Consider the following 10,888-nt stretch of genomic DNA (forward strand, 5'->3'; position numbering starts at 1 on the left):
AGCAGCTGAACTGTTCTGTGCTCACAACACTCACAGACTCACTGTAGGCAACATGAACAGACCACAACAATGCTCAGCACGTTTGTAAATTAACCACCACACACCACACAACAGGAAGAACATTTTTGGCTCACCTCTTCAATCATGGTGGTGGACTAACAAGTAGTGTTTACACTCACGTCCTCTGTTGAGGCCAGTAAAAGAGTAGCACTGAAGACATTTCAAACATACTGAACCTTTACAATACTCCTAATCAACAATGTCTCCCATCTGTCATTGTTCCTTGATCAGGCTGTCTCAGCCTGACAGGCAGATGTGAGTTGTTGTGAGCAATGTGAAGGTGCGTGGGCTTCTATGTGCATGTGTGCACTAACAAACCAGGCTCAGAACAATAGACTGCTCTGTTTGACAACTATTTCCTGTTAAAAAGCACACATCAGTCTTTCTCAATCTCTCCACATCTTAAACACCTCCTCTGTCCACATGAGTCTCCACTGGAGGAGTTAACCCGTCTGCACTTGTGTCGAGGACATGACTGCCTCAATGTTCCACTGAAGAGGAGGCAGAATGTACAACCCATCTGCTCCTGCCTACGACTGTCACAGTACAGAGAAGCATTCATCATCAGTCTTTGGTCATCAATCTTTTTCGGTCGTTTAATCTGTGACAACACTGAAATATGTTCTAAAGACAATGACCAGACTAGCCCCTCTCCAAAAACTACAATACCCATCAACCCGCCTCCTTTTTCTTCTTCTACAGAGGGTCTTTCTTGCGGTAGGCGGCGACTGGCTGCCTCTGCTGGAACTGAGGTTTGTTCCTTTTGCTCTTGTCATCCCACTGGCACATGAGGATCTGCTTGAAGGTGTCCCGGAAGGTCTTGTTGCAGAGGGCATAGCACATGGGGTTGACGGTGCTGTTGACATAGCACAACCAGTAGCCCAGCGCCCACAGGGCCTCGGGAATACAATCAGTGCAGAAGGTATTGACCAGCACCATGATGTTGTACGGAGTCCAGGTGATGATGAACGCAAACAAGATGGCACTGAGAGTCTGAGCAGCCTTCTTCTCCTTCACCACCGAGGTCTTCTTCTTGTTGATCTGGCTCTTGGTCTTGGAGGCACAGCGCTTGGCCACTGCCGCATCCTTGATGGAGACGGCGACGGACGAGGCAAACTTTAAGGTGCCGCCCCCATCACCGGACGAGGCCTTGGCGGTGTCCGTGGATGTATTTGATTGGATAGAGGTCTGGTGTTCTCTCCGCCCCTTGGACAACGCCCTTTTCCCATCCCCCTGTGGTCGGAGAGGGTCGGACTCCAACGCTTCTCTCTCCTCTGGTGGGGTCTTCTGGGAGTCCTCCCCTGATCCTGCCTTACCTGGCAGGTTCACCACAATAGAGTAGATAGCCTTGGGCTCCGCCCCATCTTCGTCCTCAGACTCCGATTGGTCCATGGACGCGCCTGCATCATTGTTGTTATAGCTGTCGCTGCTACTGTGTTCCGGTTCGCCGGTTGCCGTGGTGACTGCGGCCTTCTTGGACCGACCCCGTAACGGCAGCCAGAAACAGAAGCGCCTCGTCCCCGGCCTGGCCTTGTTCCCTCCCGGGCCTCCTTTCTGAGCCGGCTGGTTGAGTTCATAGCTGCTGCAGCTCCTGGAGCTTCCTGTCTTGGGGACCATGGGTGCGGTCTCTCCCTGGCCTCCGCCCTGGCCTCCCTCCTGGCTCCCTCTCTGGCTCCCTCCCTGGCTCCCATGATCTTTGCCCTGGTTGCCAGACCCCCGCAGCCCCGCCAGGTCCTTGGCCCGGTTCTCTGTCTCCTGGTAGATCCTCCAGTACAGGACGGTTATGATGGTGACAGGCAGGTAGAAGGCTGCGATGGCAGTGCAGAAGGTGATGATGGGCTCTGTCAGGAACTGGATGTAGCATTCCCCAGGCCCCACCGTCCGGTCCCCAACAAAGTACTGCCAGAACAGGATGGCCGGGGCCCAGAGGACGAAGGAGATGGACCAGGCCAGGGCGATCATGGTCATGGCACGCTTGGTGGTCCTCTTGGCACGGTAGGTCAGCGGTCGAGTCACGGAGAAATACCTGCGGGTGGAGGAGTAGGAGAACCCTTTAACAGATATTTTTACTTTTCATTTTAAAGTCATTAGTTTGACCTAAATTAGACAACTATGAAACAGGAACAGTTTACCCTTTACTCCTGTCTGCTTTACACTTGGTACCAGTACACTGACACAATGCACTAATTGAACATTATTCCAAACCCATCAGATGAGATGGGTGTCTATCTACCTGTCAAAGCTGATGACCAGCAGGTTCATGACGGAGGCATTGCTGGCTACATAGTCGATGGCCAGCCACAGGTCACACACCACAGGCCCCAGAGGCCAGTAACCCATGATGATGTAGGTGGTGTACAGGTTCATGGACAGAGTACCGATGGTCAGGTCGGCGAAAGCCAAACTCAATAAGTAGTAGTTGTTGACAGTCTTCAGCTGCTTGTTGATTTTGAACGACACCATCACCAGAATGTTGCCAACCACTGTTACCAGGGAGAGTGAACCAGTGAGGAAGACAATAATGATAACCTGCAATACTGTGTGACCCCCCAGGGGGTCGTAGGTCACCGTGGGGACGAGGACAGTTCCGTTGGAGGTGCCGCCAAGTGTTAGGTTGGTAAAGTGGGAGGAGTCATTGGACAGACTTTGGTCCACGGGATGAGTCCATTGGCTACCGCCGACAGACAAGACTGCAGAGTCAGCATAAGCCCCGCCCAATAAAGTACTGTCCCCGTAAGCTCCGCCCATAATGGCAGTGTCGGGGTGGGCTCTCATTCCCGGGGAACTGTTTGACAAGTAGAGGCTGGGATCGGAGGCAGAGCTTGAGTTGAGGGTCATGATGGCAGCAGGGCATATTCTAGGAACAGATCTGAAAGAGCAGAAGAAAACCAGTTCAGTAAAAAAAAAATCATGCATCACTTTCTCTTAAAACATGATATGAAACCCTGTGGAGGGTTTGGGATATTCTATTTATTACCAAAGTTGAGAATAGCCTGTCACAAGTAAAGTACAGTTCACTTCATTTCACTTCATAGATATAAGATAAAAGTAAAGATTTTTAAAAGGTTATTGCACATATTTCTCCAGTTGTTTGACATAATGTCAGGTTGTATTAATGGCATTGTTCCAATGAGAGTAGAAAGAACTGTTTGGATTGGAATCAATCAGAGGACATGGTGTTATACAGTTACAACACTGTATGTACATGTCGGCCTTATTTATGAGCTTTCTACATAGAAACAATAGACTTAGAGAAGTGTACACATCTCTCCCACTCCTCTACTACTTCATTAGCACATAAAGAACAGAGATCAAGAAAGAGTTGAGTTGAAAGTGTGTGTTTTCTGTGTGTATGTGTGTGTGTCTGTGTGTTGAGTTCGACCTCTGGGTAGATTTCAGAGCCAAAAGATGAAGTCTCTTGGGTAAATGTCATGGCTTGGCCTCTCAGTTCTGCTGACTCAATGAAATTGTGCAGGTTGAGTAAAAAAACTATTACTTCAGTGACACACTCAAGGCCCGCCTGCCAAGAGCTCATCCCCGATATAAAATCATGGTCCAACTGTCCCATTCCAGAGAGAGGGAGAGGGAGAGAGCGAGGTATAGGGAGAGAAAGGAGAGGGTGAAGCAGAGAGGTAGAAAACAAGAAACAACAGAAAACTGTGTGGCAACTACCCTCTGGAATCTTCAAAAATGTACAGGAAGTAGTCCAGAGGGTCTGTGGAGAAATCTACTAGAACAATGCGAGTCACACTACAGTGGCTACAAGCTTGCTAAATAGTCGCTGACCTACCTCCTCATTTCAACATCGATGTAGACATAAAGTACACAGTGGAGTATGTGAGCGATGCCCCACGCGAAGCTTGCGCACAAGTATACACGTACAAAACTGGGGAACACCAAGGCCTTTATGGCTCCGCATGGATACATTCTGTATATATCACTACAGAGATGATAATCTACTTAGCCTTTGCCAAGGCTAACTGAGAGTGAAGTCATAGCGCCGCATCCTCACTGCCAACTGCTTCCTGCCCTCCGTGTGACCCTGGGAGAGGATGGGAGCAGGGTTGGCACAGCCAGGAGCGGAGAGGCGGAGCTAATAGATTTGTGGCCGTTCCAAAGGGAATCTGTCGGGTTAAGTAGAGAGAAACTGAATAGGAGTAGGCAACAATATTGGCATATGCAGCATGCAGGTATTCATACTTTCAGCTGCCATGACTATTGTGTTATTGTACCTGCTCATCTCCTAATAAATGTTGTCGCAGATAAAACCATGTCACGACTGATGACATTGGGTCAGGTTTCAGGCTGGTAGAAGAAAGACCCACCTGAGGAGAGCTGCCCTCGTGCACCGTGGGTGAGCCAGGCAGTGAGGTTCTCACCTGTCATCGGGCTTGGCCACCGCATCACCATGGAAACCAGCCAAGAAAAAGGCACGAGGCAACCACGGGGTCCCTGAGTCCCTGCTTGTTCCTCTGACCTTGTCCTCGCTCCAGCTCTTCATCGCTCACTCCAGCCCTCCATCGCTCACTCCAGCCCTCCATCGCTCACTCCAGCCCTCCTATTGAGGGTCGCCATCTGGACAGCACCAGCTGAGCCGCAACAATCCTAGATACCTCTCTTTCTCCCTCTCCCCCTCTGTCAATCTCTCCATCTCTCCCCTTCTATTCCTCCTTCCCTCCTTCCCTGACAACACTGTCACTCCTATAAGACACGTAGAAATGATCTGAGCATTTCACAAGTTTTAATGCGGACCTCTGCTTCGCTACAGTTTTCAACCCCAATTCCCTATCTGATGGACAGAAACAAAAGCCCCCCCCCACTTTCCATTCACTCATCTTTCCATCCTCCTCTTCTCGCTCCTTCCTCTCATCTTTCTCTCCTCTCTCTGGTGTGTAATTGATCTCAATCAGAGTTGACGTGGCTGCTGAGAGCACGGGGAGACGGGTAATTACCTTGTAGTCGGCCCGGCGGGACGCCATCCCTTCCACTTCCCCAGCACACACACACACACTCTGCTAACTGAAAAGGAGCAAAATGACACCAATGTCACCAGGCAGATTCCATCTAGATCGGCATAACACGTGCTACTCATCTCACGCTCCTGTCAATCTTCTGTCCATCTCTCCTGACCTCTTATTCTCTGTTTCTCCTTTCATGTCAGTGATATCTAAATACCTCCATCCTTACCCCCTGTCACTCGTCTGAACTTTGGTTGTCTCTCTATCACTCAATTTTTTGACTTCCCACCATGAAGATTAGTGTCAGAGAGAGTGACAGCTTCAAGTTCCATCTCACTTCAAAGGATCAAAGCGCTACTTTCAAAATACACATAGACACACTCAGAGAGACACACACACACATTGCAAGCATGCTTCTACACACCCACACACCTTCTGAAGACCACTAACATAGTTAGACAGGCCTGTCTGTTATAACTGTGTCGTTGTTGTTTTGACACAGAAAGCTGGTAGTAGTACTTCTATAGCCCAACATCTTAAAAAAGGCAAAGACAAATTTATGGGGAGAGAGTTAGAGAGACAGAGAGAAAAGGAGAGAGAGAGAGAGAGAGAGAGAGAGAAAGATTGAGAGAGAGAGAGAGAGAGAGAGAGAGAGAGAGAGAGAGAGAGAGAGAGAGAGAGAGAGAGAGAGAGATTGAGAGAAAGGTCTTTTTCTGGTTCTGTTCCTGTTCTGTTCTGTTCTGCTCTTTAGCTTCCTCTGAGACACACCAGACTGCACCGGCAATTCAATTCCCCCTTCCAAACAAACTGGTCTACAGCCCCATTCTACTGTTTATCTACCAGGGGCAGCATGCCTTGGGTTGGAATATAAGGCACTCGCAATCGCATTCGTGTGATTTTACTCTCTCTTTTGCTCATTCTCTCTCTCTCACGCTCTCTCTCTATGTCTCTCTCTCTCTTGCTCTCTCCCTTAGCCTCTCTCTTTCTCTGTCTCTTTCTCTTTCTCTATTAGCCAGTTCAGACAGTGTGAGAGAGAAAGAGCAGAAAAAAAGACTAATGTCAACAGGCAGCAGTTTGAAATCCTCTCCATGTATTTCTAAAAGCTGAAAGTGTTTGTGAAAACAGCCAGCTGGTGTGTTGAATCTCAAGCTGCAAAGACAGAGGACATCGCTGAGGGACTAAGTATGGCGAACATGAATAAAAAAAAACTATTATGTTTTGGAAGGGCATTGTGCTTCACTATGAGTTCTCCTCATATAATTAAATTAGCGGAAGCAGTGGGGTGTCCACATTTGAAATCTGTTTTGTTCCATTGATGTTTTTGACACTTACATTAAGGCAAAGCCATTTCAGTTTCAGAAGCTCAGCCTACCTCAACAGTTGCAGTCAGAGAACATCTAATGCCACAAGTGTCACCATTCATGAATCACCAGTCATGAATAATACAGGCAATCTGTATCAATACAGTCCAAGGCATTTAGAAATATAATTTTAAGAAGTCCATTCATTACCTCAATTGGAGGTCAGAGCAGTTCATCTTTAATGCTCCACTTTGTCAGTATGATCCTGTTAAAGTATACTTTGGAATAAAGTGTGTTGTTGCTGGCTCAAAACGTAAAACTCTCCCACTTAGAGAAATTGCAGATCTATTATGATGGAATCTAAATGGCCACACCATCAACTCTCTTAGTGAAGCAGGTGAGACCCTTTCTGTGAGTGCTGTAGAATAAGAAATGATACGGAATAATAAACTCTTCAAAGTGTACAATAGACAGACATTTATCTACCTGCTATAAAATGGCACATTGATATTTTGTTTTCACCTTAAACTCTCTACAATAGTTTACCCAAAGACTCACAATGCAAGTGAAGTCACTACTGCCAACTTGTATTTATTGTCCAAACTGGGATAATGTATTCAGATCTATATTCAGAGTTCTGACAGGCTGTGGCAGCCATATTTGACCAAGGCTAAAGTGACAGCAGCTCTAAGCCCAGTGAGAGACAAAGACAGGTTGAGAGCATGACTGCAGATCGGTGACTAAGGCTGGCTACAGATGCTGAAACAGAAGTGACAGTTAACATTCTCCTCATATCTTCAGGAACATTGTTATTCCCATCTCCCACCTCTCTGTCCTGATGTGACCTGCACACAAACACGTGCACTTACACACAGACTCATACGCTCTCAGTCCCCATCAGCTCAGGTTAAGCTGAATCTCCTCCAGCCAGCTGGTCCCAGACGCATAACTTTTAATTGTGACAGGAACAGGCCGAATATAATTCTTAAATGAATTACAATCCATCCAGGAGAGGGACAGGGCCGTGAGACTATCCTCCCTGCAGAACGTCAGTAACAACCAGCCCAGGGCTCCAGCCATCAATATGACAAATCTGCCGTCTTCTCTCCTCCAATCAGTTGCATGCATTCATGAAGGCTTGCGGGCGAATGGGCCTTCTGCCCTGGTCTGAAATTGGCTTTGCGGGTCAATTGTCTGAGGAAGGGAGGATGTGCACATCTGCACGTAGGTAGGTGGGCTGTGTAGCCAAACAGATGAGGAAAAAAAGGGACTAGCAACCACGGCTCCCTCGAACGAACACTGTTTTATTTCTGACGCTGATCCAGGGAGGAAGAGGGAAGAGCAGCAGCTCATAGTCCAACTGCAGGTATAGCCGCTAGAGGACCTAACTGAATGACGAGGTAAGGTTGATAGTTCAGATCCTGCTGTAAAGGTCAGACTGAGCCACTTCAATGGTTGTTTCCAATTAACAGGCAGTCTGGTGGGTCTCTGGATAATGATGGCAATTTCCTCTTCGGTGGACTGGCTTCTGTAGCATGTATATAGAGAGCACTCAGTATGTCATGTCTGCACTGAAGACAGCAGTCAGCAGGACGTCAGTACAAACTGACAGTTTATACAAACTGTCCTTGGTATTGATTCTGCCTTTTTGAAGTAATTGTGGGATATTTCCCTCCCAAAGCAAACCTTGACCCTGAGCATCATGACACATGAAAAAGAGCTCTGAATGAGAAATCATGGTTTAGTGTTTCAACTGTCATTCATAAAATTCCTTGACAGTGTCCTAGACAGGGTCTCATCTGAAGTTCGGAGGCTTTCAGCCAAAAACCATTACAACCCCATCATGGAGGGTCAAATGTGCTTTCACCCATAGCAATAATGTTCACCAATATCAATGTCTATCGATCTGAAATAATATGTTCCAGCCAGACCAGTATCATAGAGAATCGAAATGACAGACAGGCATGGAAAGCCCATTGCTCTAAATATTAATTATTTGTAGCTTATTAATATTGTGTGTCATAAAAAGCTTTAATAATGCTATTGGGCCTTGAGTGTACTACTTTAGCCTGCGTTACTCTCACTCTGAACATAATATCAAGACTCTTCACACTTAACTGCATTACAGAACATTCAGTCACCTTGCTCAACCTGTGTATAATCATAGTGACGCTCTCAAACAGCTACCTACTTTGCATATGGTCTAGATAATAAAGCCTTTGTCCCATAAAATATGCACGCGTGGACAACAAAACGACCAGCTTCAAAGAAAAGGAGGTGTTTTATCACAGGAGTGGGTGATTTATATTTTCAATTATGCATGAAAATGATGCACCATAACACAACTTAAATGTAGTTCTAATGCCTCTGTATAATACAGCCATGTTACATAGCCCTGTAAAACACTCAGATCAAAGAAGGGAGCATGCACACAAGTGGATGTGTCTGATACTGTATCCGTTTGATTTGAATCCCACATCAGAGTAGTAGGGTACAACAGGATCTCAATCTAACTAAATAATGGGAATAACAACAAACAAACAAACCGAAGATTCGCAGGTGTAACAAAGATGCAGAAATGTATAATTAATGTGTAACCAGGCTGGTTTATACTAAAGCTCCATTATATGACAACCCCTCTCTAAAAAGCATCTTAAATGCTATCTACAAAGTCTGGAAGAATTATGAGAAGCACTTTAACATTGGAGGAGTGCTGTTTGTAACTTTATGGCTATAATTTAATTTTTATAGACAACCCTTGCACATCAGATTGGAACAGATGAACAGAAAAATAAGATTTCCTCTGCAATTTGTCTTCACTTTCACTTCAGCTCATTATTTAATTGTCCAGACATGCGAAGCACCAGGAACCCTGAGGCACCTTCTAACATAACATCAATTTGAGGATTTAACACGGCTCCAAAACTGACAGGTAGACTTTCATTCTATGGTATATACGTAACATAGCATTTGACATGGAATGGTGCAACATAAACTGGAATCAAAGACGAAGTCATGAAATCAGAATGTGTCAAAGTTTGGCCACGCCATGCCAAAAAGTGTTTGTTTTAAAACTCTGAACCACACACTAAAGTAGGAGCCAGATGGAGAGAAGGAATCACACACAATCACACACATTCGACTCTTTTGTTCCTCCTTTTTTCCCTTGCTCCGTTCCTTTGATTGAGAATCATTATCTCAGCCTTTCCAGGAAGTCATTCTCCCCGTAGGTTGGCAGACAAACAGAGGAAGTGGATAACCTCAAACAGTCTGCAGCACACTCTCATCTCATTCAAAGACCTGCGAGACAGCCAGGGCCCACTGAGGAGGCGAAGCGAGGAGACCCACATGTTACAAGATGAGATGCTTGAGCAATTCTATGGAATTGAAATTGATTGCAAAATTAAGAGAGAAATTGTGGTGTACGTGTGTTTGTGTCTGTTATCGAGAAATGTAGACAGATGAGGAAAGTAAGAGACAGTGAGAAAGAGTGCAAGAAAGAGATACAAAGAGAGAATTTCCAGACAGAATTTTATTTCATGTCTTCTTAAAAATGTTACATCAAAAAGGCGGAAATGTTGAACAATTCACCAATAAAAACCAATATATCAAGTCTTGAGCACTGAACATAAACAGTGCTAAAACCACACACTGGCTGAGTTCCCTTTAGCACTTTATCTGCAAAATATTGAGAACTTTTCAGTGTCACATCTGGCCACAAAGCCAGACAGACATGTTCTGGTGAGGACTGATGAACTGGCAGCAGTCTGATGAATGCTTTGGGCAGGTGCATCACGCTGCAGTTTTTTATCCCCATGTAGCCGAACAAAGACTTTTTTCAACGTTTAGCTTCAGACAGAGTGCCATAGACTTTGGGGAACGTTTCTGTGCTTTTCATTCTATGTCCTTTGACATTTTACTCCACCTGTGGGATATGCAAAAATTGTCTGTCAAACCCCCCCAGTCCTCCACCCTCCCACCCCCCAACCTCCCCCTGACTCAGGCAGCTGTCTCTCTCCACTGCTTAGGGACCGACAGCACTGTAGGGGGTGCACTAGGTGAGAGAGCTGGCGAGGGAGGACCGTGTCAGGCTCACTCTAATGAAATATGGCAGCCAGACCCATTTACTGATGTATAAAGACACATCAACAACTCTCCTGAAGTGGAACATCCATTCAGGATGTCACGGCACACACTGTGACATCTCACAGAGCCCTTTTAACATCCTTCAACACTTCCTGTGGAAATTCAACCAATCATCTGCACGTCGGAGAGGGGGAAAAGGGCCTGTAAATGCGACAAAGTGGACAAATTCAAGTCAAAGACATAATTTTACAAATCGTGAGTGTCAAAGAGGGGAGAAGAGTAGAAATATAACAAAGAGTAAATTGTCTTGTAACTGTATTTCAAGGTTTAACCAATTGTGAGTGTCATAACTGACAATTTAACAAAAAATACATTTATTGTCTGGACGGTTATTTTTACTTGGTTGTAGGTTTATAGGTTTGGCCTCTTCTTGAAGAATGCATTTACAGTCTTTTAAAACCGTCTCACCAGGCTCCTTTAAGC

At 45.8% G+C, this 10,888-nt stretch overlaps 1 protein-coding gene across 1 annotated transcript; it reads right to left on the reverse strand.

Annotated features, from left to right (window-relative positions):
• Positions 1 to 756: 756 nt before the first annotated feature.
• Positions 757 to 2,898, reverse strand: chrm3b (cholinergic receptor, muscarinic 3b). The gene is made up of 2 exons (XM_067244785.1): positions 2,294 to 2,898; positions 757 to 2,086 (listed from the first exon to the last, which is right to left on the reverse strand). Exons 1-2 carry the CDS (start codon positions 2,896 to 2,898, stop codon positions 757 to 759), a joined length of 1,935 nt encoding a protein of 644 aa, XP_067100886.1.
• Positions 2,899 to 10,888: the final 7,990 nt, after the last annotated feature.

This window comes from Osmerus mordax, chromosome 10, assembly GCF_038355195.1.
Source record: "Osmerus mordax isolate fOsmMor3 chromosome 10, fOsmMor3.pri, whole genome shotgun sequence".
In the NCBI taxonomy this organism is placed as follows: Eukaryota; Metazoa; Chordata; class Actinopteri; order Osmeriformes; family Osmeridae; genus Osmerus; species Osmerus mordax.

Bases quoted from the DNA above. Each gene is read 5' to 3' on its own strand.
- chrm3b (XM_067244785.1), bottom strand. From the start codon at position 2,898: ATGACCCTCAACTCAAGCTCTGCCTCCGATCCCAGCCTCTACTTGTCA. The intron at 2,087-2,293 runs GTAGATAGACAC...CTCCACCCGCAG, and splicing joins CTGGTCATCAGCTTTGACAG to GTATTTCTCCGTGACTCGAC.